The sequence below is a fragment of the Saprolegnia parasitica genome (assembly GCF_000151545.1).
Source record: "Saprolegnia parasitica CBS 223.65 unplaced genomic scaffold supercont2.111, whole genome shotgun sequence".
Lineage (NCBI taxonomy): Eukaryota > Oomycota > Saprolegniomycetes > Saprolegniales > Saprolegniaceae > Saprolegnia > Saprolegnia parasitica.
Window position 1 is genome coordinate 73,380 of NW_012156505.1, and position 25,433 is coordinate 98,812.

Sequence of the window (25,433 nt, forward strand, 5' to 3'; positions counted from 1 at the left end):
TGCGCTCGAAGCCGCGTACGCGACGCGCGACGCGTCGGCTTCTTTTCCTCGACGACCGAAAGTCCGTTCAAGATTGACTGCGTGCAGTACCACAATGAAGAGACGCGCGCCCATGTGGCGAGCGATGTGCGGGTGTCGGCCACGTTGACGCGGCGATGCGCCGCGGTGCTCTACGTGCTGCGCGCCTGAGGTGTGGAGCCTCACGCTTTCGGACCCGGCCTTGGACGATGGTGGCTGTACCGATCACGATGTGTTTGCGCACCGCGTCATGGCGGTCCTGCGCGCCGGCTTGGAGCTGGTGCAGTGCATCAACGTGGCGTAGCGCCCTGTAAAAAAACATGTGGTGCTGCCGTTCTATATTTTGGGGATCTTACGTTTGCCCCTTGCTTTTCGGGTCTCGGATCGGATGTGTCGAGTAGCTGGAGCCAGTTGTGTCGTGGCACACTATTACGGTAGGTCACTGTCGGTGGCTCATACTATCATAGTACGTACATAGATACACTAGACTCGCTGGGACCAGCTGGGACGCCGCGTTGTTCTGGCATCGGGTGCAACATCTCTGTTTCGATCCAAACACGTGGCTGCATGGATAGGCAGCAGTGAGATCTTATTTACCGATGGATTAAAAAGACGACGATGTGGAAGACAGAGCTGGCGATCGATTTGCGACGTTTGGGCGCATCTCTCAGGCTCAACCTGTCGAGAGACAGCAGACGACTGTGCGTTACGACTCGTCATTGTACGACTTGAGGCTCGCTTTGCGCTTGTGCTCTTCAATCTTCTCGGCCAAGACACGCTGCACGAGCTTGGGCGAGATCCCGACCTATTCGAGTACGTGTACGTAGGCAAGTGTTGATGATCGCGTGAAAAACCTCGTCTTGGGCGTACGCCATGTTCTGGAGGTAGAGCATCATCTTGCTGATCTCGCGCCCACTCATGCCTTGCGTGGCAGCTCCTGCCTTGTCGAGGATCGCCGTGCACTCGGGGTTCTCGCCGCCGGGCAGTGCTGCAACGCATTCTAGAACAACGACTTTGAAATCCGCTGCCAACGACGGTAGAGTTGTACTACCGGCAAAATAGAGGCGAAGCAGGCGGACGCGCTCTTTGGCTTCGGGCAAGTCAAAGTGCAGCGCATCGTCAATGCGGTCGGTGATGGCCGTGTCGAGGTCTTCGGGCCGGTTGGTCGCAATTACAAGCATAAAGTGTTTGGTTTGCGACCCCTATCACATGTTTTTGCAGACCCTAACCACCCCAACGACGCTATTATACCGTGTGGAAGAGCAGAGCGTTGAGAGCATTCCGCATCGCTTCGCTCATGTGGGTCTTGCGTGTTGCTCGGCAGCCCAAGAAGGCTTCGGCCTCGTCGATGAAGATCAAGACACCTACAGACACGTTGTTGGATCGGAGAGACCAACGGAACTGTCGGACCCCGTGGGGAGGCTTGGGCCCACCGAAAGAGAGCGTGGAGCTCCGTGACCGCATCACTGCCAAGGGGGCCCTAGACAATATAGATCATGCTCGTCGAACAAGGAATAGTCGCAGACGTACGACGTCACCACCGCTCATGATGGCATAGTCCATGCCCGAGCAAATCGCGAGGCGCTTGGCGACCATGGTTTTCCCCGTCCCTGGCGGGCCGTACAGCAGCAGATGGCGGTAGGGGGCCCCATGTTTTTTCTAGCACCAACGATCAACTTGAAAGATTCCCTTTGGAGTCATTTTACGGCGTTCTTTGTCGACTTGGCCAAGTCGTACAAGCGTGTTTCGAGCGCGGCGTGGACCACAACGTCCGAGAGCGGCTCTGTGCCGATGGGAGCCGCAAAGAAGCTGCGCACCCAGCCGATGAAGCCGCCACGGCGCGACGTCTCTCGGACCAGCGACGGTTTGCCGAGACTAGATGCCGCATAAATGTAAGAAATCCAAAAATTCAAAACTCCAAAAAATTCCAGTAAATCCTAAATCGTACCGTTGCTCGATGATTTGGCCACCAATGCGTATGCACTCGCGGGTGAGGTAGATGCCAAACGCCAGCGCCACAAACGAACCAATAAACTTGAGCAGTTTGTCCGAGTCCGAGAGCAAAACGAGCGCACCCGCGCCAAGGTTGTCAAACGTCGCTTGCAGCGCCGTCATGACCTTGTCCTTCTCGGCTTCAAATCTAATCAGACGATCGTCATTTCTGCCATTGTTGTGAGAGGGATGGCTCTACTGGGCATGGAGCTGCGCCATCTCAATGTCTTGGTTCATGCGCTGCTGCTTAATACGCCCCTCGACGTCAATGACGGCCTTCTCCAGGGTCGTGTTGCGCTCGAGCCACATGCGCTCCTTATCCGCTTCGAGCTGCCGCTCCTTCAAGATGGCTTCGGTCTCCCGGCGCTTGAGCTCGATGCGGGCACTGGAGGCTTCTTGCATGTCCACCTAACAATGGTGGCGTAATCAATCAAATAAATCAAAATACTTTGTCAACTGCGTACAAGTTCCTTGTTTTGGTCGCGCCGCTGCGCATCGTCAAAGCGAATGCGCTCGAGCTCGAGTGCGTTCTCGCGCTCGGCGAGGGCCACTGCGTTGGTGTGCGCCACGGCCAGTGTCTGTCGCTCTTGGTCCGCTAGCGTCCACATTGCATCCGTGCACTCTCCAAAACATTGATACATTGATAGTCATACCTTTGGCCGACACGGTGTCGAGCTCCAGCTGCGCTGTATCGCGCGTGGCCTCGGCGATCTTGCGCTGCTCGATGAGGACCGCAGAGGCTTCTTGGTCCAAATGCACTTGGAGCTTCTCGAGACCTACGAAATACGATATGCTCGTCATCGGTGCGATTCGAGCGAGGTCGCATACGGGCCGACGCGTCGTCGAGTTGCCGCTGGAGGCGCTGGGCCCCGGCCGTCGCGTCGCCTTGGCGCCGGATCAACACTTGGGTTGCGGCCACGTTGTGCATAAAGAGCGCATCTTTATCGACCGCGTGGAAGTTTTGAATCGCAATCTTCTCCTTTTCCTATACAAAGATGCACCAGGCCATCCACGTCTTATCACGCCTCGTACTTGGCTGTACACGTGGCGCTCGGGGTACACGTGGATGCCTTCGGGCAAGAGGCTGCGCAGCATCGGCGAGCCAATCACGCCGAGCTGCCGGCGCCCAGGGATGGAGTCGTACTTGAACTCAAAGTTGGTTAATTGGATCTAAATGAGAGGCGTGGGCTTGTATATGGAGGCATGGGCGCGCACCTGCGTGATGACGTGGAGCGAGTGCGTAGCATTGGCGTCCTCGACGCCCGTAAAGGCGTCGGCGTAGGCGACACTTGTGGCATTTGAGGACCGCGCGCTCCGGCCGATGGCGAGGCCATGGCTCGCGGCGGCGGAGGCGAGGACGAGCGTAGCGCAGCGCAACATGGGTCCAAGGCGACGCTTCGGCCACGTGGAATCTTACCGACTTGACGAATGTGAACGTCAATGTCATGAATGTATGTATGTAAAGATCCATCTTTGTAAAGATGGCCGAACCGTCGCCACCCACTTGGCCTCACAAAAAGCTAGGGTATCAGACAATTCTTCGCGTATGAAAACTCTCCGATTTGCGGCGCTTACAACTGTAGCTCACGATCGATAGCAAGTGAGGAGTCAATTATCATTCGTAAAGGCAGTGTGGTGGAGTCTGCCGAGCTCTCATGGAGGCGAGGAGATGGCAAAGATACCGGCAGCTTGCCACCAAGTCGCGCCCGAAAATAGTAAATTTTACACGAGCCAAATGTAGTCTTTATGAGGTCGAAGTCACGCGCAATGTCTCACCGAGGACTAGACTTGTGACAGAATTCTTCCGGTAACGTGCCTCATGGAGAATTCCAGCTCACAAACCAAGCTCGTTTTTGACCGATTTGGTGGTGGGTTGTTGTGTGCTACTCGTACTATACGGTACGGCTGCGTTGTCTCTGTGTTGGGTCGTTGCCAGCAATCGCTTGCTTGCTGGATGCTGCTGGACGGCTGCGGGCTATGTTGAGAGCGCATGTGCGTCTTCTCGCCGCCAATCACGACGAAGATAATACTAGTTTTAGATAGATAGATAGATAGATAGATAGATAGATAGATAGATAGATAGATAGATAGATAGATAGATAGATAGATACTTGCATTCATCAACACAGGTTATGCTAGTCGCAAAACCACGGTAGCTCAATGCTACCGCTGCGTTTCCGTTGTTTACCGCGGCTTGTTCCAGACCCACTTGTTGCCCGAGTACTTGACGCCGTCGCGGACGGGGCACCCGCCGTGGAGGCTCATTGGGTCGAGGGATCCATCCGGGAGCATGCTACACCAAAGGTTCTTCCTCATGCAAGAATGGTATTCGCCACATACCTGTAAAATACGATCACCTTGCCCTTCTTGGGGGCGACAAGGAGGCCTTTTGTGCAGTCGGTCATCGAGTCGGGCTGTGGACGGCCGCCGGCGCGGGGAAACGCCGTGTGGCCACCGTCCGCGACGTCCGACATGTACCAAAAGACCGTGATCATGCGGTTCTTGAAGCCTTGATGGAGGTATTCTTGAAACTCAGGGCTGTTGTCGTACATGTTGGCGTCAAAATAGTCGGTGTGGTGGTCGTATTTTTGCGTTTTTTCGTAGCGAAGCACTTGGACTGGCTCCTGGTGCGTCTTGTGCACCTTGACGAGCGCTTCGACACGGTCGTCGATCTCTACGCACAACGATATATGTCACAACTAATACAAGGTGTCTGGTGCTTGTACGCGCCAAAATCGGACTCTCGGACGACGGGAGAAAGTACTGCGAGCTCGTGCGCCACTCGGACGCGGGCTTGTCTTCGTCTCCGTCTTGGAGCTTGACCGCTACGCCCATCGAGTTATGTGCGCAAGACTGCAATGCGTACTGGAGGCGGCGAGGTATGGCAGCGCAAGCTCGACAATCGCGTCGATCTCGTCGTTGTGAAGAAATCGGTCGACCGCCAGCACGAGCGGCTGCATGGATAGTGTCTCGAGCACGACATCGCCGAGCCCTGGGAGGTCGGGTACAACCCGCCGATGTCCAACGTAGAGCCCAGGCCAGACGAACTGGCCGCCTTCAAAGAGATACACGACGTTGCTATCGAGCAGCTGGTCCATGAACGCGAGCAATTCGCCGTCGGGGGCGTAAAACTGAGGCGGCTGCTTCCACTGCAGGTCATCCACGTCCTCAAAGCTCGACCTTGGCAGCGCACGCAGGAGCTCGTGGAGATCACGCGCAGTCGTGTAGTACGAAGGGTACCCCAGGACACCGTCCTCGTACACGAGCCCTTGGATCCTAAAGGTGCACAATTTTGGACTCCTGGTCAACCATCAGGGGTACTACGTGTTGTTGGCCGTGGCTGCGAGGCAGAGGACGTGGAAGCCGCGGACGAACGTGGTGTTGGACAAGTGCGGAGCGGCGGCCGCCTTGCACGCGGATACGTTGAAGGCAGGATCAACCTCGAAATGAATCGCTGGCGCCAAGAGAGAGGCGATGAGGTGGGTGTAGTCGACAAGCGTCGGAGGCGAGATTGAGTAGAGGCCGATGGCCACAGCGACAAGCAGCGTGAGCGCGTGGGCCCGCGTGCTCATGTGGCTGTCAGTATCGATGTGGGAGTCTATGCTGCCCGCAACGTACGTTGCGAACCTTCCATACTGCGCTTCACCGTCTAAAAACGAAAGAAACGCTGCGGTGCATGCACGAGAAGGGGTTGCCGGAAATTGGGCAGCTGTGGTGCAGCTCTGTCAAGATGCGGCTGGCACTTAGTTGACCACCTTTTGTCCAGTTAGTGGATTCCTGCTCCACATGACAATTGAATGTTAGGGACAATGGCATGGCGCACGAGCTTATCATAAAGGCAATCAAGCTACGAGGGCCTCCGGACAATTTTATAAAAAGAAACGAACGACATCACCCCATATCGACAAACTTGTTTCCTGACATAGGATTCCTTCTTAACAAACAGGCATGATCAGGTTCAAGCCCATAAAGGCCTAACGTGTCGTCTGTGCAGTTCCCTTTTGCAACTCGTCAACTATTGAGCTCCACCGGCGAAATGACATGCGAGTGTATGAAAGTCCCAATGATGGTATCTTATGTCGACGTGCGTGGGTTGATCTCCAAACTGAACGAGCGGCTCAAAAAAGGGTGACCACACGCGTTGGCAATTCAATTTTTGAGCATCGATCATTGAGATTAAGTTCCGCAACCGGTGGCGACGCATGTGATTGGTCAAAATCCTTTGTTGTACGTACCGCCGATTGGCTAGAACCCAAGTGGGCGCACCAATCGGTGCGTCGCAGCGGCGCCAGTCTAAGATTTGCCGTGTGGCGAGAAGAGCAGCATGGGCAAGCTCCTCCACGCGCTGTTCGTCGTCGTCGCCTTGGCTGGCTACTACTACAGCGAGCTACTCCAGCATCATGTGCTTGCGCCCGTCGCGCGATCGCTGCAGCTGGACTCGCGGCTGCCGGCGCCATCGCCCGTCGGCCGTCCCTACGACGCCGCCGCATGCGCCGCCGCCGCGTCGGCCCACTTGACGGACGTCCTTCCAGTCCAAGGCTTCCATGTGCTCTGCATCCGCAAGACGCCACACGATACGTACGCTCTATGGGATGCATTATGGCCTCACACATCTACACAGCATGCAAGGTCTGGCGTACAAGGAAGGTCTTGCGACCGCGGCGCCGCTGCCGTTCGAGACCGCGCTCGACATGGGCGCGCTCCGCGCCGAGCTCGAGTCGGTGCTAAAGATGTCGGTTCCGTCCAGCGACATTGAAAAAAGTACAAGCAGCGCTGGGCCTTCTTCTCGCCGACGGGCGACCGCCTCTGGCAGCTCAGCCAGCTCCACGCCGCGTCGCTCGTCTATGTGTTTGAAGGCGGGCAGTTCATCTGGCCGGGTATCCACGTTGGCCACAAGCGCACCATTCCAAACCTCCACGGGCTCGGCGACGTGGTCCTCGAGACGCTCGCGATGACACCGCTCGTGTTTTCGGTCGAAGAGTTTCTACGCGACGATGAAATCGACGTGATCCTCGACCTCTCCAAGGAGCACTTGGCGCCGTCGGGTACGTTGAATCGAGGCAGAATGTCCTTTGCTATATGGCTATAAACACGCAATGAACGCGACACGTTTAGGTGTGACGCTCCAAGACGGCGATGCTGGCAAGCCCGCGACCGAGTGGCGCACGAGCACGACGTATTTTCTGCCGTCGCACCGCCACGCACTCGTCATGGGCATCGACCAGCGCGTCCAGGACCTGGTCAAAGTCCCGATCTCGCACCAAGAAGATGTCCAAGTGCTGCGCTACGAAGAGAGCCAAAAGTACGATCACCACACCGACTACTTCCCCGTCGAGAGCTACCAGAATTCGCCGGACGTGGTCGAAAGCATCCACCACGGCTTCAAGAACCGCATGATCACGGTCTTTTGGTACATGTCGGACGTCGCGGACGGCGGCCACACGATCTTCCCACGCGCCGGCGGCCTCCCGCTTCCCGACTCGATGAAGGACTGCACAAAGGGCCTCAAGGTCGCGCCCAAGAAGCGCAAAGTCATCGTCTTCTACAGGTACTTGTATCTGTCTTTTCCAAAAATGCGACTTGAGCGTTGGCTAGCATGCTCCCAAACGGCGTCAACGATCCCATGAGCCTCCACGGCGGGTGCCCTGTCCTTGACGGTATCAAGTATTCGGGCAACAAGTGGGTCTGGAACAAGCCGCGCTACTAGTCCGGAAAGCGAGAAATATGAATACAGACACTGGATCAACTTGATCGATATCCATCCAAGCATGAGTCGCGTACTTACCCTACCCCCGTGTATTCAGAGGGCTAGGGTAGGGGTCGGGCTCCTTTGCGCCCGCAAGTCCATCGATACAGCCATGCCCCATGGCCAGTGTTGTTTAAACGATTATAGCGCTCTCTCGAGTCGCGGCGCTTCCAACAAGATGTGCACAATATTGTCCTTCGAACCCATCGCCACGAAAAAGTGCATGTCGCAAAACAGAAATGGAGTTTATACAAACGAGTCAACACACGCGCAACACTTAGCAGCTCGGGCGCGGCGTCGGCGTCACAACGGGCGTGGGGGACGACGTCGTGTTCTTGCCGTTGTAGATCGTGCACTCCTTGGCGTACGTCTGGAGACCGGCGTAGAGCTCTTTGCCGCGGGCGCGGATCGTCGACGCCGGCACGACAAAGTCATCGCCAATCATCTCGACCGTCAGCGTCGGCTTGTCCAAGTTGCGGAGGCCCCAGTCGCGCGTGCCGTGGTAGACCATGTAGCCAAGGATCTCGTAGCTGCGGCCGACCTCGTAGTCGCCGCCCATGGCCGTGCCGAGGGCCTTCCCGAGCTTGAGGAGGCGCGCGTCCGTGTCCCCCGGGAGTGCGTTCTTCGTGTCACCGACCGGAATCAAAACGGCGCCAGCGTTCGAGTGCAAGTCGATCAAGCCCGCGAGCTCGCCCTTCTTGCTGAGCAGCCACGAGCCAATCGTCTTGGTCTCTGGCTCGCTCCACGGGTACGGGCCAGGGTACGTCTCGTCGGCGGGCTTGGGCGGGTTCGGGTCGTCGTACGGGCCAGGCCAGTTGCGGTTGAGGTCAACGCCGTTGGCGTTCTTGCGCTGGTAGCGGTTGCCGTTCCAGCTCATTCGGTACCCGTCGAGGTTGACGATCGGGACCGTGTAAAAGGCGTACGTTTCGAGGAGCGAGCCCGCGACCTTGCCATTGTTGATGTCGTCGAGGAGCGCCGAGATCGCATAGAGGTTGGACGACCCGGTGGCCCACTCGCGCGCGTGGATGAGCGACTGGAGGTAGATGGCCTGCGTGGCCGACGGCGACGCCGCGAGCTTGTAGCCAAACAAGGTTTGCTTGTTGTAGCTCTCGCCGACGGGAAACTTGGTAAAGACGCTTGGGTTGAGCTTGACATAGGCGTCGAGAAGCTCCGTGATCTGCGCGTCCGTGCGGAAGCAGTTGTGGAAAGCCGACTCGACGTACTTGCCCTTTGTGAGCGACGGAATGTAGTTGGCGTTGGACGTGTGGCACTTGCGGTTGACATCCGCGTCGTCCTGAATGGCCGCGATTTGCTCGGGCGTCCGCTGCTTGTCGTCGTCGGCGGCGGTGACCGTCGAGACGGCGGCGAGAAGCGCAGCGAGGCAGTAGAGCACCTTCATGGACAATTCCAAAGTGTGATGTCAATTGACTGCGTGCGAGAACATCTGAGACGACGTGGTGCTGAGAACACTCTAAGAACACCAGGTGGGCACGGCTCTGATAACCGTGGGAATGTCCTGCAGCACCGATCTTGTCGAGCATTGTAGCATCGCAGAGCGATGACGAAAAGCGGTCGGCGTGTGTGTGGTGGATACACAGAGACCTCATGCCGACGCGCTTTGCCCCAAGAAAACGCGCTCGCCATAGAGTTGGTTCAGCGCTGGAGCCTTCGACGAGTACAAACGCTGGTGCAGTGGGCTGTGCAGTGGGTGCCTGTGCGGGCTTTGGGTGCGGTATCACATAAATGGCCTCTGACTCAGACCGCCGACATATGTTTATCATGCGTGAACGCTCCAGCGTCTGGTTAAAGCTACTCGTTAGGCTCGCAGGTTAGAAGTTTACCACGCCATATTACATCACTAGATACTACGTGTTGGTTGGTTGGGTTGGTTGCAATTTACATCCAACACAGCACACGTGGCCACGAGCTGAGGTCTCGTAAGGCTGCTCAAAGGCGATTGCATCATCATTGCCCGAGCAATGCACCTTTTCTTCGCAAGCACAGTACGCATGACGCCGACAGGCCACCATCAACTTTGATCCACCACGGCCTGTACCAACGACGGGCCTGATAAGTAAATTCCATATGCTGTGCCGTGAACTCAGACGACGAGAGCGGCACGACGAGTACAGTACGGGCTTACGTTATGGAGGAAACGCAAATCCTCGGATCCCGTTGTCACTGCGGTGTGTGCACAACGACGATGACAACGGCGTATCATTCACATCGAGGACAAGCGATCGCGAGTTCGAGTCCAGCTTCATTTAAAACACCCTCTCAAATTCAGCAAATCGACACGCCCGAGAAACCCCGCGTCGTTCAGAGCATATACTTGCACCAGTACTTGTACAACACGTTTGGGTTGCGTTCGACTTGATCTTTGTTGAAATGCCCATGGATTAGCTAGCTTTAGTAGCCGACGAGCGCCTGCGTCTGCGTCTGCTTCTCGGCACGACCTTGGGTGTCTAGGCTGGTTTTCTCAACGCAACGACTCGAAACACAGCACGTTGTATTGACCTTCGGATCGTACTTTTACTCAGTACACGAATCGCTCCCTGCCCAAAAATCAGCGCCTTGGCGCGTCGTTGATGGCCGTGATATCATGTGACTTTCGCACGCACTTGGTACACCTGCGCTTCGTACGCGCGCGTCTCGAGCACACTCGCGATGGCATGCACCGCATCAAACACATCGACAAACCGCGTGTAGAGCGGCGTGAACCCAAAGCGCGCGAGGTCCGGCGCGCGAAAGTCGCCGACGACGCTGTGCTCGGCGATGAGCGCCTGGATGATCGCGTACGCGTCCTGGCCGCTGCCGCGACGGAAGCGCAAGCTCACTTGGCTGCCCCGGCGCGCATCCTCGATGGGCGTCACGACCTCGAACGCATCGCCACAGCGCTCGGTGATGCAGTCGATGAAGAGGCGGGTGAGCGCCAGCGACTTTTGCCGAAGGGCTAGCATGCCGCCGAGAGGCGCTGCGGCGAGGACTGTATCGACGCCGCACTCGAGCGCCGCGAGGCTGAGCACGGGCGGTGTGCCCGCCACGTAGCGCTGGATGCCGCGCGCTGGCGTGTACGAACTTTCAAACGCGAACGGAGTGTCGTGGCCGAGCCAGCCTTGCAGCGGCTGCGACACGGCGTTGACGTGCCGAGGGTGCGCCCACACAAACGACGGCGCACCGGGGCCGCCATTGAGGTACTTGTAGCCGCACCCAATGGCAAAGTCCGCGTTGCAACCGAGCAAGTCGACGACGTGGGCGCCCGCCGAGTGCGCGAGGTCCCAGACCATGAGCGCGCCAGCGCCATGGGCCACCGACGTGAATTGGTGCATGTCGAGGAGCTCGCCTGTCCGGTAGCTCACGGGCGTGAGGAGGACAATGGCCGTGTGGGGCCCAATCGCAGTAAGGAGGTCGGACGTGGGTACCAGCTGAAGCTCGAGGTTCCACGTCTTGGCCAAGCCTTCCGCAACGTAGAGATCGCTCGGAAACATGCTCGCATCCGACAAGATCGTCGTCTTGGTCGCATCGGCGCGCTGCAATGCAAGCGCGACGCTAAGCACCTTGTAGAGGTTGATCGACGTCGAGTCGGCAACAACCACTTGACCTGGCGACGCGCCGATGAGCGATCCGATCTTGTCGCCAATGCGGTTAGGCAAGTCCATCCAGCCAGCGCGGTTCCAGCTGCGGATGAGGTCCCGTGCCCCCACTCGTCGGCGATGACCGCCTGGAGGCGACCGGCCGTGGCCGTCGGCAAGACGCCGAGCGAGTTGCCGTCGAGGTAGATCTGGTTGGGCGGAAGCGAGAAGAGGTCGCGGAGCGGCGCGAGCTTGTCGGACGCGTCGAGCGCGATGCAGTCGCTGCGGGCTATGGTAGTCGTCGCTGCTGTCATGGCGTTTGGAAGGTGCAGTTAGTCATCCATGCCGATTGGCTCGGCCATCGATTGCAGTCTTTGATTGGCTCGAAAAGTTGCGTCTTTCCAGCTTCAAGCAGATCTGATCGTCGGTGGAACAAACCTGCGCCAGCCCAACGAGGTCGCCCTCCTGCAGGCTGACTGTGGGTTGGACGTCTCGCAAAGCACTGAACGGTATCGATCTCTGAACAATATAATGAGTAGGTTGTTGAATCCTGCTTCACGACGTATGACGATGTACGATTCAGCGGGTTGAGCGACACGGTATCGGCAACGACAGGCCCGGTCTCTCGACGTTTCGCGTTCTGTGCTTCTTTACACGTCGACTGGACAGGGCGGTTTTATCCATCGGTACCGGTAGTTGTAGAAGGGACAAAAGCTCAAGTTAAAGGTGAGTCGAGGTGCATTTCAAGTGTACATATTATTATCAAACTAGAGTATAAATTAAGGCCCTTTGCTCATGCGCGGGCCGCTGCACGCAGCGAGGGGTGATGCGTGGCATGTGTCGCCTTCTCGAACGAGTACATCATCGCGACGGGCGGCGCGTTGTGGTTGACGCTATGTGCGGTTTTGCCGAGGATTGAGACACCTCGTATCTGCACGAGCGGCGCTTCTGTCGAAAGCGAGTCGCCTTGGGCCACGCTCTTGAAGGAGCCCGCGACGCCGACGCCACTCGACTCGAAGCGTACACCCCGGGGCAAGACGATGCGCACGCCGCCGAGGATTGCATAGACCTTGATGGTTGTCGTCGGATACACGAATGTTGCGTGCGAGAGGTCAATGGTCTCGCCCCGCAGGATGGCGACAATGACCAGCGTGGCTGGCACAAAAAATGGAGACGTCGTCGGCGTCTTGGCGCCGGTATGGAGGACGTGGATGCTGCGCGCCGAGACGTGGCTCTGCTGGCGCGTAAGCACGGCGCTACTGTCGCCCATCATGTACCGTGCGTGGGGCTTCGTCATCGTTTTCTGTTGATTGAATGTCGAGTGTGTCGTGGCAGTCAAAATGCTGAGTGACCGAAAGGTCGCGACACCAGACCTGGTTGAAGTTGCACCAGTATCATCTGCGACATGTTGGGACAAAGACCAGAGAGCATTTGGATACACTTGATATTTGTAAGCTGTGGTGGGGCAATGTGCCCACATACAGGGATAAACCGGGACAAACCGACATTTCTTCCATCGAGAACGTGCTTCTCGAAGACGGGACGTTCCTCACGCAAAACAACGCGCCGCTCATCCGGTCTACTGCTGCTACGACCACGACGAGCTCTTTTGAACGCCTGTAGCCATCGGATGCTGGCGTGCGAGAAAAGCTGGTCCGAAGCCTGGTGCAGCGGCGACCGTGCCGTATCTGAAACCCATCTCGCAACAGCCACGTCCATCTTTTTCACCTCGTATGCAGTAGACAACGTTGTCGCCAATGTGATGTAGCACACGTTGTCCGAGCTTACTACAGTACAATGAGCAACAGGGTTTTTGGCGCAAGTCTAGAACTCTAGCCCAGACGACGACGTGTGTGCGAAAGCTTTTCATGCGCTCGAGAACACAACACTGAGAACACAAGGTCCTTCTGCAATGTGCATCGCGGAATCTTGACCGCTGGCGACCGCACCAGCCGGTTCCGCACCTGATCCGGGTGCGTGTTGCTCGTTTCTTTTTTAATGTTATCTAAAATGCTTGCTTCTAAAAAAACAAAAACTCTATCCATGAATACTTTTGTGTGAAATAAACACCTCTACATTTGTATTGAATAGATTATTTTAGAATAAAGACACGACGCGATACACTTTCGCAGGTTGCACTGCGCGATCCGCTGGCATGAGCTCGGCGCATCCGTTCTTGGCGGCCTTGGCGGCCCACTGTGACGCGCTCGTCAACGAATGCATGCGGCAGACGAGCGACGCCGACGGCCTCAAGTGCCTCGTGTGCGTACCGCAAAGCCTCTCGCTGCTGACGGCGGCGGTCTCGCTTTCGCAGCTGCAGACGCACTTTCTGCTGCCGGACGCGCAGGTCGGCCAGTACCGCAGCCTCAACGGTGCCATTGGATCGCGTCGCCTTGGCTCATAGCTGGTGACTAGGCAAGCAGATCGCTGTCGTTGGTGCCCACATCCACACCAAAGCTGGCTTTCGCGACGCCCGCGTCGTCCGCATCCTCATGACGGAAGAGTGGCCGCACCACGCGCTGCAGGTAATACATATACTGTCTACCAGCACACCAAGGTGCGATCTTGCGATGCAGATGAGCCTCGTGCACATCAACCGGCCGCTCGAAGGCGGCGTCGCCGTGCCGGACGAGATGGGCGAGATGGACGCCATGACCTATCGCCGGTACATAGCCATCATGCGCGCGTACCCCGAGTCCGAGTCTGTCTTTGCGTCGCTCGACTACTTTGTCCAGCAAGTGCAGCGACTGCCGCCGTCCCGTACGCGCTATATCTGCAGTATCAATGTATCGACTGGATGGCGTGCATGTAGATCCGGCGTTTGGTCCCGAAAGCCTTCTCCGCGTCTGGCAACAGAGCACCGCGCTGCTATTGGAAAGCGGCACACTCGACCTTGGCCCGCGCACGCACCAGCGCTCGCTGCAGCTGGACCAAGCGGTCGAGTCGTACTTGCTCGAGAAAGTCCATGCGACGATTTTAGCGCGACTGGAAGCATGGTCCTTTCTCGCAATCGTCTCTGCACCAATGCTTTTGTGTCTTTTGTGTAGCTGTGCGTCCGACCAAGCCAAGCTCGAAGCCGCGTGGCTCGCTTTACGGTTCGCGACGCCGTCGACGTTCAAGATCCGACGCGAATTCCAGGTGGGACGAGCGGCTTGTCGTCGTCTGCAATGAATGGACGAATGGACGAATGGATCGGTAGTGTCAACACACGGAAGCCATCGCACTGCTGCTCGCCGCGTACACGCAAACCACGCCGCTCGGTATGCTACTGCAGCTCAAGCGCGTGCTCCAGTCGGTTCAAGACGCGATTCATGCGCGGCTCATGCGGCACAAGTGGCCGCTTGGTATGCGATCCGACGGTGTGTGAATCAATGTATCGAGATGGCCCCAGGCGCGTTCCACTTGAGCACGGACGACGTCTTGGACCAGCTCCTTTACATTCTTGTCCGCGCCGGCAACACCTCCGGTCGTCTGCCGTTGGTCGCCATGCTGCAGTACATGGAGCAGTACCACTTTGTGCCGGCGACCGTCTCGGCCATTGGGTGCCTCCATTGTTCGTGCTCGATGTGATCTTGATACATTGATATATAGTTTCACGATGGCCAACTTTCAAGTGGCGCTCGAGTGGCTCCTGACAACGACGATGACGACATCCAACGAGATGGTAGAGACGGCGCTCCCAGAGCTGCCAGAGGTGCGCCACGCGACGGCTACCTCCGATGACGCGCCGACCGTGCTGCACGTGACGGGCCGCGTCGATCCGATATGCGTCGAAGGCGCTGTGTACCACGTAGCCGTCGGCCATCGGTGCTTTGCTACCGTTTCAGGTATCTCGATGGCTATGTACCTCTTCTGCTGCTAAAGTGGTTAGACTCTGGCGCCGTCGCGACGTGGGGCGATGCATATGGCGGACGGCTCGGGTACCCGCAAGCGATCAACCACGTCGAGGCACCGCAGTGCGTCGTCGGCGCGACCAAAGTGTTGCAGGTGCACAGCCTTTTCGCGACTCGATCCGAGTCGATTTATGGTGTAGGTGGCGTGCGGCGCTTTTCATATGCTGAGTTGCGACATCAATGGCCATGTCTTTGCCTGGGGTTTTTATGCCGACACCACTGGCCTTTTGTCTCATGTTGACATGTATATGCAGGAACCAACGCAGTCGGGCAGCTCGGTCTCCCGAGCTCAACAATGCTTCTGAGCATCACGCCGCGTCGCGTGCAAGGTAGTCTCGATATCGCTGGTCGAAGACGCCACGCTGAGCTGCGAAAGGAGGACTGCAAGGCGCCTACATCAGTGCCGTCGCGTGCGGCGACGCGCACTCGCTCGCCATGTCGTCGCAAGGCGCGGTCTTCTCGTGGGGCTGCAATCGTTTCTTCCAGCTCGGGCGCGAAACCACAGTCGCGAACGACGCTGCCTCGGTAGGTGCCTCTGCTCGACGGGGTCTCGACAAGCTCGTAGCGTCCAAGCATCGTTGCAAGCACGTGGTCGGCCGAAAAGAACGCGGAAGCAAACGCCCTGAGCTCCAGATTGTTGCCACCAAAACTCTCTGACGAGACGACAGAACCAGGTGCTGCACTGCGCATCGCGGCGGGCGCCCATCACTCGATGGTCATTGCACGGGTAGTACTATACCTTGAAACGCCTTCTCCCAACACTCGTTCAGTCCACGCTGCGTAGGACGGAACGCTCTTTGCGTGGGGCTGCGGCAGCGACGGTCGGCTCGGGCTCGGGTCCGAAATGGATGTGTCGTCGCCGTTGCGCGTACGATTTGCCACTCGACGGACTGCAAACCGTTTCAACCATGGGGCTAGGTAACGCTACCAGCGGACGCAAAGCCTGTGGACGTGGGCGGTGGCGCGGCGTATACGTGTGTGCTGCTCAAGTCGGGCCAGGTCCTCGCGGCGGGCCTTGTGTGTCCCGATGTGCCCAACGTACAGCACTGGCTCACGCACATTCCAGTGCCAGCGGCCGTGCGAACGATGGCGTGTGGGGCCAACCACATTGTGTGGACGGCGGCCGACGGTAGCGTCTGGGTACACGCGTTGTCACGCTTGTTGGCAAACTCAATTGCCGTCCTAGGGCTGGGGAAGCAACGTCCATGGGCAGTGCGATCTCATGGGCAACGTGACCGGCGCGACAAGACTCGATGAGCCTCGTGTTATCGCGGCCGCGGACGAGACGGTCACATTGCTGCAAGTGGCCGCAGGCGCGTCGCACACGGTCGTTGTGACGCAAGCGACGACGACGACGACAGGATGAAATGTAGTGGTCAATCAGTGCGCTTGAACGACGGTGACGCCGAGGTGTTGAGATTTCAGATGCACACGGATCAAGGTCATTTGTGATACTAGTACACCGCAGTGGAGGTGACCATGCGACGGCGTGCTACTGTCTTTTGGCGTGTAGACCGTACATGTAGAAAGGGTGGACTACGCGCATTCGTTGGCAGACATCGAGTGTCTTCCACAGCGATTTGAACAAAGTGGGAAAAGCCACTGAATACGACGCGCGATCCTTGGTGTTGGTTGGGTTGGTCGGGCTGTGTCGTGAACCATAGGAGTTGTTGCAGCTGGTTCACAAATTGGAAGACCGCAATCGATGCCACGTCGTATTGGTGATATTGATGCTGCGGGTCTATGGAATGTACCGTCGACGGCAACGAGGGTGGCCGAGCCAAGCGACAACGTCCCACCTCGCCAACACGGTCAAACGATCTCTGTGTTGCGCCACATCCCCGCGGTCGCCCTTTGGATGGTTGACGTATTACGACGTTGCAAGACCACAGGCTGGCTTGCTTTTCGCTCGGAACGCTGCGGTGGCTGACTAGGATAGATACCTGAAAATGCACATTTCCCCCTTTGATGCATTGGCGCTTCAACAGACAGGGCGAGTAATCCACCGTATTCAGCTGCAGAACGCATCGTGGCACGCGAAAATCCGAAATCACGAATATTGTCTTTTCAATCGTTTCCCACTGACCAGCCATTGCGCGTTTTCAATTGAGATGCCGTATTGGCACATCCAAGGGTTCAGAAGCTTTTGATGGACCCTTGCACATCTCTACAAAGCCAAGATGAGGTTGCAGTGCTTTGCAATGACGCGCGTAGCATATGTCGGGGCATACCTTGCGGAAGCCTAGAGTAGCTGGCAATTCCATGCAGCTTGGGTTGCCGCTGCAAGATGGAATGGATTTCGTCCTTGGTACTCCCGGTACTGTACTTGGATGTCGACTCGTTCCCGCGCCTCGTTGCCTCGATGCATCGATGGACATGGCCCCGTAAAGGGTCGTGCAACCTAGGTTTGTTTATCAAACATTCGAACTAGAGGGTTCGAGCGTCGTGGCATGCGTGGTCGTTTCGATGACGGAACATATAATGCACCCACGGCATGGACGTAAGCGCTCTCTTGACCGTCCGTCAAGTCTTGCGTAGAGCCCTTGGACTTAAAAGCTCAGACCTAGTAGTCGACCATAAGTGGTATACAATCGGTGAAATCTCTCGTTCTTGAACGCATCGCCTCTGGTTGCGGCTTGGGTGTAGGTGTAGAAAGCGTCGTTGCTTGCACTGCAGCAGGCTAAATAGTAGTATTTGTTTGCCTTGTCGTCTGCCCGCCAACGTCGTTGCACCAGGTATCTGGGATCGCGACCATAGTTGTTGTGAGGTCTTTCGACAGATCGTGGGACAAAGCTCCTAGCGGTGGCAAGAACCGGGTCGTCCCACCTTTGCCCGTTCTTGCGCGTGGTGTCTGGTCGACTCGCTATGATCGAGTAACAGTCACCACTTTGCGAGTGTTCATGGCGCGCGTTTGGGTGCGACAACGTGTACATACCTCGCTCGATACGTGTCAATGTTGTCTTGCGTGGTGACGTCATCGCGTCGTCCGTGGGTTGCGACGGACCATCGACGCAGCCGGACGGTACAATGCGCATCCGAGCACACAATGGGCACGATGTACCTTTGATGATAGTAGATATAGGGGTATCCTATCAGCTGCGACGTTCGAAAGGCCGTAAAAAAAAGAGCCATCGTCGCATCGCGGACGCCGCTTCAATGGGTATCGCCCCCGACGCAGTACGAGTCAAGCCTCGGTCTACAGTAGTCAATTTGTGGTCGCCGTGTCGCTCCCGACTCGTGGGAGCTACGGCATGTGCGAGCTTGGAGGGGGTGATAACAATTGTCACGCGTTGTACTATCCAAATGCACGCAAGGAGTACCGTAGTCGTCGGACCATTAGCGACGGTCTCTTGCCATTGCTGCGACAGGCCAGGACGGTCGAATTCGAAACGCCATCGCTTGAAATGTTGTCGTCGTTCTTGTTCAGAAATAGCTAACCCATTCCAGGCATTTAACGACTCAGTCTACGCGGCGTCGGACGAACACAGCGTCGCCACAACCGACGATCGGTGCCGACGCCGACTCCCAAACGACCGCCCGTCGTTCGGCGACGGCCGCGACGACAAGCGACGGGTCGAGGCGGCCGTCGATGCAGTACCACTTGAAGCTGCAGCAGAGGTTGCCGTCGCGCACGCTGAGCTGGAGTTGTAGGCGCGAGCTGCACGCCGCGAGCAAGTGGTACCGGTAGCACTCGAGGTAAATGTCGCCGGCACTGGTGACGTGGCCGACGTAATCGCCGTCTACAATATCAAGGTATCGATTTATCAAGTCGTGGCATCATCATCTATCACGCACCGAGTACGACACCTGTCCCACCCATCGTGGATTCCCCGTTCGGGAACGTGCGCAGAAGGCGCGGCGCATTGTCGAGCAGAAAGACCGCGGGTGCACTCGCATACAGTTGCCAGTCGGACGTCACCTGATAAATAAGAGTGATAGTTGCTGCATATCAGCGCTTATTCACTCGTACGTGCAACGTCATGCCACGGTGCTCCAAGCGGCAGCCGTAGAGCCACGTCGCCCAGCGCGTGGCTTCCCACAGCGAGAACGTAGCGCCCGATGCGAGCTCGATGCTGGAGGCGTCTGGATCGAACATCCAACGGCCCGAGAGGGCCGACTCGTTCGCACGCAGCGGTCCCCACGGCGAACTCAGCGCACTCTACACCCATGAGTTTTATGTTTTTTCAAATATTTTTGGAGGCTCACCAAGGAGACTTCACGGAAATGGGCCACGACCGAGCGGTACCCGAACCGGCCTTCAATGCCAATCTGCGCTTGCACGGCCGCGTCCATCGCCGGGTGCTTTTGACGCACGAGCGACGCCAGAAGCGACAGCGTCGTGTCGAAGGCGCGCGTCAAAAAATCATTGGCGAGCGTGTGCAGCAGCTCGACGCCGTCACTGTAGGCTTGACGCAGTGTCGCTTTGGCGAGCACACACGCTTCGTGCGTCGTGATATAGGCGCGGAGCTGCGTCACATGCGCTGGCTCGAGCAAGTGCGCTAGGAGCGCGGCCGCCATCTCGTGCTCGTCCGAGACCTATCCATACATAATGCACTCGAACGCTCGGACCCAACACAATGCTATAACGGTTCGAACCGGTGTGCCATGGCACCGCGCCACGCAGTCGAATGGAGCAGGCGGCGACCCGTCGCCGAGGAGATGGCCGACCAGCGCAGCCTCGGCCGCCGCGTTTGACGGCTCGATCGTATCCAAAAAATAGCTCACGAGTCCGAGGTCGCTGGCCATGGTGCGGATCGGCGCCGGCACCAACAACAACGACGACGACGGCCAGGACGATGGTGCCATGGGGGGCGCGCCACCCCCGCGGTTACGGTACGTGGCCACCGTAAAGCCGGGCGATGTGACTTTGGCGATGAGATGCCAGGCCACGCTGCCGCTTGCCAACAAGACGACTTCAAACAGAAAGCCCTGCATCCGATGAATAGAAGCATCACGAAGGGATAGCAATCGAGAAGGTACCGTGGCGGCGTGGAGGCGGTCTCGGACGCTTTGGCTGCGGCCACTCTTCCACCCGTACGTCCAGCCATCGACCAAGCTATGGTTGAACGAGCTCCCGAGCGCGTTCTATCGTATGCATCGGAGACGGTTCGCCTCAAGTAAAGACTACGTTCTCGAGAGCTTCTTCCATGCCAGGGTACCACGTGGCGCCGTCGTCATCGTCGCCTTCGCGGCCATCTTGGGGCGGCAATATCGCGCCCAGCGCCCAGCTCTCGTGGTCTGTTGGCGCAATCTTGAGCAGCGATGCATACGTCCTTGGCGTCGGCGTCGGCGCAAGCGTCGTGCGCAGCTGCAATGGCATGCCACAGTACCGGTTGGCGACGTGGCACGGGCAGCAATGCGGAAAGCACCTAGAGCATAGAGCCGCGCTAGGGCCGTGCCATCGCGACAGGCGGGCGTACCGCATGACCTACGTAGCGTCCATGAGCTGGAGCGCCCTGCCGCGGCCAGCGTCGTACCTTGACCTTGCGCGCCCGCTGGTACCTAGCCATGGCGCGTGAGGCGAGTGGGCGAGAGCGAGCATGCTACCGCGTGTACTGCGCCTGGAAGATGGTCTCGTGGCTGCAAAAGTTGACGTGGAAGGCGCTCGACGCGACGCCCGGCGCGAGGTCGACCGACATGTCTTCTTTTGTGTTAAAAAAACATGAAAAATGTTGGCCCCCCACGGGTGCAATCCAAAACCATTTGATTACGAGACCACGCGACAGGATGAGGGCCCTGGCCCTGGTCCCTCAAAAGGTTCCTGTGATAGAGTGAGGTCCAATAAACGTGTCGTGAAAGAGAGGGCTGGCAACATCAAGGGGGTCGGTCTACTACTAGTACAAGATATCGAACTATCGCAATTGGGTGGCCTCGACTGCGCCACGTGGAGCAGAGATATTTCGAATCCAGGCTTGGGTGGAAACGACGACGTCATCGAGGGAAACGTCGACAGCTATCGCTCCGCTAGTAGCCAGAGCCACAACGTCGATGAGTCCTTGTGAATGTTGCCACCTCCATGCTGTCTTCACTACTAGTAGTCGCGTGCCCTCATCCGCAGCAAGGTGACTAGAGACCCGTTTGAGATACCGACTTTAATCACGCACCGCTAAGGACGCAACCAGCGCCGCGCAGAACCCGTTGATCCCGGCTCTGTGTCGTGCTCCGAACCACATTTCGGTAACCGGTTCGTCAAGGACGCCGTGCCACGAGCCTCTTAACAGCCGCCGGCGTATTCGTATGCCTCGTATGTTTGCTCCCGCCGATGCTCCAAAACCCACCTGGGCGTAGCCGGCGGTGGTCCTAGCCTCCAGAGTCCTCTCTGGGCGGTTCCAAGCCAGGACGCACGTCTCTCTTGGCTCGCAGCGACGGGTGGACCTCTGCCTCTGAACTCGCCACCGAGCCACTAATAACGTAACCAACGAGGTGACATTGGTTTCGGTAGGTTTCTGAGGAGGCGATTTGGTCCCGATAGAAAGCAAGACGATCGCCATGACATCATTCCCCGCGTGTATAGCAACACGCGTGGACGAGGGATGCTCGAGCGCCACGGTGGAGCTCGTGCTCGTAGCTACGTGCGTGCTTTGAACGAGTTGACCACTTCGTCCTCGCGGCTACAGCTCAACGACACCTGGGGCCGCCCTTGCATCGTGGTAGATGAGCTCGCCGTGCATGACGTCTTCGATTTGCGCAGAGTGCCAAAGCGCCGTGCGGTCGCGGGCCGTCATGTACAAGACGCTGTCGTCGATCGCAGAGAGGACCACGCGCTGCGACTGCAGGTGCACCACAAGCTCGCGCTCGTCGGACACCCGCAGACAAAAGGTGACGCGGTGGCCTTCGTTGGCTGCCAGGTTGTACCGATAGCACGTCAAGTGAACGACGCCGCCGGACGTGGTGCCCACATAATCGCCGTCTATAGTACCCATGAGCCGCCATTCGCTTCGAGACGGAGTACCTAGCGTGCGACCGTCACTGGCCATGCTGGACTCGCCATTCGGAAGCGTCCGAAGCACGCGCGGGTGGTTGTCCAAGATAAAGTGGCTTGGTGACGACGGGTACAGCTTCCACTTGGACTGCACCTACGCAGGTTGGCGTCAATAGGGACTTGCATGCGTCACCGTACGAGCAGCTCGTGTTCGCCGTGGATGACGTGGCAAGCGGAGAGAAGTGTTGCATAATGCGCGGCGGCGGTCACGGAAACGGCCAGTTGTGGCGCCAAATGACTTTTGGCCACGCACACGACCCAGTCGCCGGAGAGCGCACTGCCCGTTGGTTTTCGTACGGGCTCCCGCGTCGCGCTCTAACCCACGCGCATAAGCAAGCGAATGCAGATAAAAGGCTCGCGTACAAGCGCCACTTCGCGGAAATGGGCAACGAGAGCGTGGAACTTGAAGTACCCTTCGCGCTGCAAGTGGCCTTCGAGCACGCCTTCTAGGAACGGACAGTGATGGGCGATCGTCTTGGCCAAGTCGCCCGTGGAGGTGGCCGCGTCCGTCTTGAAAAACGACTCGGAAATCCGGTAGAGCAGATGGACACAGTCGTTGTAGGCGGCCGTGAGCTCGGCCTTGTCACAAACGCAGTCGCGATGGGCCATGACGACGGCTTCGTACTGCCCCATGTTGTGCGGGTGGAAGAGGTGGACGAGCCACGACGAGGCAAGCGCTCGAAGGGGCTGCAGCGCCGGCGACGAAGGCAGCTCGTCTCTCAACGTCTACACGTCCTTTGAACTCGAATGCCGAAGCGCAGAAGAGGTGTCTACCGTGTTCAACAGTGCAGACATGTCTTCACGTGTCGGCGGACGGCCTGAAATGTGCTGAAAGAGCCGACTTGACCACTCCGAAGCGGTGCATTCGATCGGTGTCAACTGCAGAAAGAGCAGAAGGATGCCCAAGTGGTTGGCCATGATTTGAGTCCGGGACGAGACATGGCGAGGCGACTCGGGGGCAATGACGTGCTTGGACGAGTGCGAAAGCAAGTGGGACGTCGACACCATCGGTGCTGCCAGCGACAGCGTCTCTGTCGCCGCCGCCTTGGTCGTGTTCCGATACGTTTCGATCTTGAACCCTGGCGAGAGCACCTTGGCCACGACCCGCCACGCGGTAGATGAGACTTCAAAGATGTACACCTGCCCATGATGGTATGCATGTCGTCGTCATTTAGAGCAGCAGCGTACCTTGACGTGGTGTTGGCAGTCGCGCACGGCTTGACTGCGACCGCTCGCCCAGCCATACGTCCAGCCCGCGACGAGGTCTTGGTTGAAGACACTCGTTAAAACGTTCTAGGCAGTGCAATGTGTCCACGCAATAGCAAAAGGAGTCGCGTCGTACTTGTTCCTCGAGTTTCTGACGCCCGACATACCATGACGCCCCCGCGTCACGCGTGAGGCGATCGACGTCGACGGGTTCGATGACGTCATTGACAGCCCACTCGGGCTCGAGCGACGGTGCGAAATGCAGCAGTGAGACGTACGCAGTCGCTGGCTTGGGCGCATGCGGCATCTCTGTATGAACCGTGATTGGCGTTCCGCAGTACCGGTAGTAGACGTGCCGCGGACAGCAGTGGGGAAAGCACCTAACAGGACGTCACTTGGAACCCGCGCCGCCGCTGCATTTTCTCGCCGTACCGGAGCACCTAGCAATGGCAGCCAGTCAACCATCAAGGTCGGCGGGGGATGCATGTACCTTGACTTTGCCAGCTTTTTGGACCTATAGGTAACCATGAGAGAAGAGCACAACATAAGTGCTGCCCACCGCGTGTACTTGGGCTGGAAGATGGTATCGTGGCTGCAGTAGCTCACGTGGAAGCGGCACGAGACCGCGCACTCGGTCATGATAGCGTCGAATTGCACAGTATGGGTTTCGAGGTTGATCATTGATACGTTTCAGTCAAAACCGTTCCTTTAAGATATATCGAACATAACCACGAGACGTACGACCCAAAAACTTTAGCGAGTACCGAGACCTTTTCTGGGCCCCACCTGAGACGACGAGGGAAGCAAGGGTGGGGTGCGTCTTGACTGGGGCTACAAGTAGATGGGGTGACCGTCGGTGGACCACAGTGGTGGTTATGATGCCACCGGCTGAGAAGTCAAAATCTGGAACGTTAGAGCGCTATACTCAAAGCGAGATCACGCAATCTCGGTCGAACGATGGGTGCGTTTCGTGTCGGTGCCCTGTGATGGATGTGGCGTCGGTTGCAAGCGCGGTGAGTCTAAAGTCACGCACCTTGGTTCGGGCTCCTCCCGTCTCATGTCGCTCGAGTGCATTCGGTTGGCCTGTCACGTCACTCGAGTGGATCTGTGCTGCACTGCAGTGCAGTAGTTCCATGCACTGGCTGGGCTCGTGTGGACCGTGGTCGTGTAAAATCCGTCAACGCGAAGGCAACTTCAAGTTGCGTGATACTAGATAACGTGGGTGCGGTGACTCACTCGAGGGGTCGCCGAAATCCTTTAAAACGACGCTTACCAGTAGTACGCTCTCGGTGGACTGTACTTGCGCCAACTTGAGACGTGCTGCAACGGACAAGCATCATCCCAAGCTCTTTGTATCTGAAAGTTGCGGCATACGGACGGTCGGCGGCAGCGAGACGCAGGTTGTCAAGGTCCTGCCATAGCCAAGGGAATAATATTGGCCACAGCAATCTATAATGTTTTGGACTGCGTTCTATGGCAAGCAAGAAATACTCTACGACGACGAGCACGTCTAGTTCCTATTGCACTGCGGCATTATTCTGGTACGCGCGTCAGCTCGAGATCAAAGGCGGCCGCGGGTGCGCGGGACCACGCGTCCAGCTCCTCGACGCGACTTTCCGTTTTGAGATCAAAGAGCTCCTGGATCCTGGCGTCCGGTGCATCGATGGCCCCGCCCACTTCAACGGTCGCCGAGACAAAAAGCATGTCCTTTTCCGTGACGTGCAGGTGCACCTTGGCCACCAAAACACGCCACCCCGCCGCGCTCGTAGCCGTAGAGGGTTAGGTGTATGACGCCCGACGGGGCCACATGGCCACGGTAGTCGACTGCGATCGTCCCCAAGCACGACTCGCCGTCCGGTAAAACCCGAGGCTGCCCAAGCGTCCGTCCAAGACAAAGCTCGATGGGACGCGGTGAACCGCGGCGTCACGGCACGGATCTAGTAGCATCGAGAGACCGTCGAGTGCTTTCATTTTCTATGCACGTTTCATCGCGTACCAAGAGCGTTGGCGCGTCGAGCCGGGCA

The 25,433-nt window shown here is 57.7% G+C and overlaps 9 protein-coding genes across 9 annotated transcripts; 2 read left to right on the forward strand and 7 right to left on the reverse strand.

Moving 5' to 3' along the window:
- Positions 1-586: 586 nt before the first annotated feature.
- SPRG_14057 (hypothetical protein) lies at positions 587-3,436 on the reverse strand. Its single transcript, XM_012352964.1, has 14 exons — positions 3,226-3,436; positions 3,043-3,180; positions 2,839-2,995; positions 2,664-2,786; positions 2,475-2,605; positions 2,210-2,418; positions 1,967-2,158; positions 1,725-1,893; positions 1,549-1,677; positions 1,429-1,498; positions 1,270-1,382; positions 1,070-1,220; positions 873-1,018; positions 587-823 (listed from the first exon to the last, which is right to left on the reverse strand). The coding sequence occupies exons 1-14, from the start codon at positions 3,388-3,390 to the stop codon at positions 725-727; spliced, it is 1,992 nt and encodes a 663-aa protein (XP_012208354.1). The 5' UTR covers positions 3,391-3,436; the 3' UTR covers positions 587-724.
- A 758-nt stretch (positions 3,437-4,194) lies between these two features.
- SPRG_14058 (hypothetical protein) lies at positions 4,195-5,658 on the reverse strand (the record flags this gene model as incomplete). Its single annotated transcript, XM_012352965.1, has 5 exons — positions 5,335-5,658; positions 4,877-5,286; positions 4,737-4,835; positions 4,351-4,684; positions 4,195-4,303 (listed from the first exon to the last, which is right to left on the reverse strand). The coding sequence occupies exons 1-5, from the start codon at positions 5,580-5,582 to the stop codon at positions 4,195-4,197; spliced, it is 1,200 nt and encodes a 399-aa protein (XP_012208355.1). The 5' UTR covers positions 5,583-5,658.
- A 676-nt stretch (positions 5,659-6,334) lies between these two features.
- Positions 6,335-7,717, forward strand: SPRG_14059 (hypothetical protein; the record flags this gene model as incomplete). The annotated part of the gene is made up of 5 exons (XM_012352966.1): positions 6,335-6,588; positions 6,632-6,731; positions 6,773-7,055; positions 7,126-7,558; positions 7,606-7,717. 5 exons carry the CDS (start codon positions 6,335-6,337, stop codon positions 7,715-7,717), a joined length of 1,182 nt encoding a protein of 393 aa, XP_012208356.1.
- A 316-nt stretch (positions 7,718-8,033) lies between these two features.
- On the reverse strand, positions 8,034-9,155 carry SPRG_14060 (hypothetical protein; the record flags this gene model as incomplete). Its single annotated transcript, XM_012352967.1, has 1 exon — positions 8,034-9,155. The coding sequence occupies one exon, from the start codon at positions 9,153-9,155 to the stop codon at positions 8,034-8,036; it is 1,122 nt and encodes a 373-aa protein (XP_012208357.1).
- Positions 9,156-10,257: 1,102 nt separating this feature from the next.
- Positions 10,258-11,642, reverse strand: SPRG_14061 (kynureninase; the record flags this gene model as incomplete). Its single annotated transcript, XM_012352968.1, has 2 exons — positions 10,258-11,434; positions 11,461-11,642. The coding sequence occupies 2 exons, from the start codon at positions 11,640-11,642 to the stop codon at positions 10,357-10,359; spliced, it is 1,260 nt and encodes a 419-aa protein (XP_012208358.1). The 3' UTR covers positions 10,258-10,356.
- A 411-nt stretch (positions 11,643-12,053) lies between these two features.
- SPRG_14062 (hypothetical protein) lies at positions 12,054-12,670 on the reverse strand. Its single transcript, XM_012352969.1, has one exon. The coding sequence runs from the start codon at positions 12,623-12,625 to the stop codon at positions 12,122-12,124; it is 504 nt and encodes a 167-aa protein (XP_012208359.1). The 5' UTR covers positions 12,626-12,670; the 3' UTR covers positions 12,054-12,121.
- An 813-nt stretch (positions 12,671-13,483) lies between these two features.
- SPRG_14063 (hypothetical protein) lies at positions 13,484-15,190 on the forward strand (the record flags this gene model as incomplete). Its single annotated transcript, XM_012352970.1, has 8 exons — positions 13,484-13,700; positions 13,744-13,853; positions 13,905-14,088; positions 14,141-14,324; positions 14,376-14,466; positions 14,528-14,672; positions 14,720-14,870; positions 14,920-15,190. The coding sequence occupies 8 exons, from the start codon at positions 13,484-13,486 to the stop codon at positions 15,188-15,190; spliced, it is 1,353 nt and encodes a 450-aa protein (XP_012208360.1).
- A 3,490-nt stretch (positions 15,191-18,680) lies between these two features.
- On the reverse strand, positions 18,681-20,860 carry SPRG_14064 (hypothetical protein; the record flags this gene model as incomplete). Its single annotated transcript, XM_012352971.1, has 10 exons — positions 18,681-18,961; positions 19,017-19,140; positions 19,192-19,380; positions 19,437-19,757; positions 19,818-20,150; positions 20,202-20,306; positions 20,350-20,590; positions 20,642-20,649; positions 20,699-20,723; positions 20,769-20,860. The coding sequence occupies 10 exons, from the start codon at positions 20,858-20,860 to the stop codon at positions 18,681-18,683; spliced, it is 1,719 nt and encodes a 572-aa protein (XP_012208361.1).
- A 972-nt stretch (positions 20,861-21,832) lies between these two features.
- On the reverse strand, positions 21,833-23,716 carry SPRG_14065 (hypothetical protein; the record flags this gene model as incomplete). The annotated part of the gene is made up of 6 exons (XM_012352972.1): positions 21,833-22,297; positions 22,342-22,518; positions 22,567-22,929; positions 22,978-23,343; positions 23,392-23,496; positions 23,546-23,716. 6 exons carry the CDS (start codon positions 23,714-23,716, stop codon positions 21,833-21,835), a joined length of 1,647 nt encoding a protein of 548 aa, XP_012208362.1.
- Positions 23,717-25,433: the final 1,717 nt, after the last annotated feature.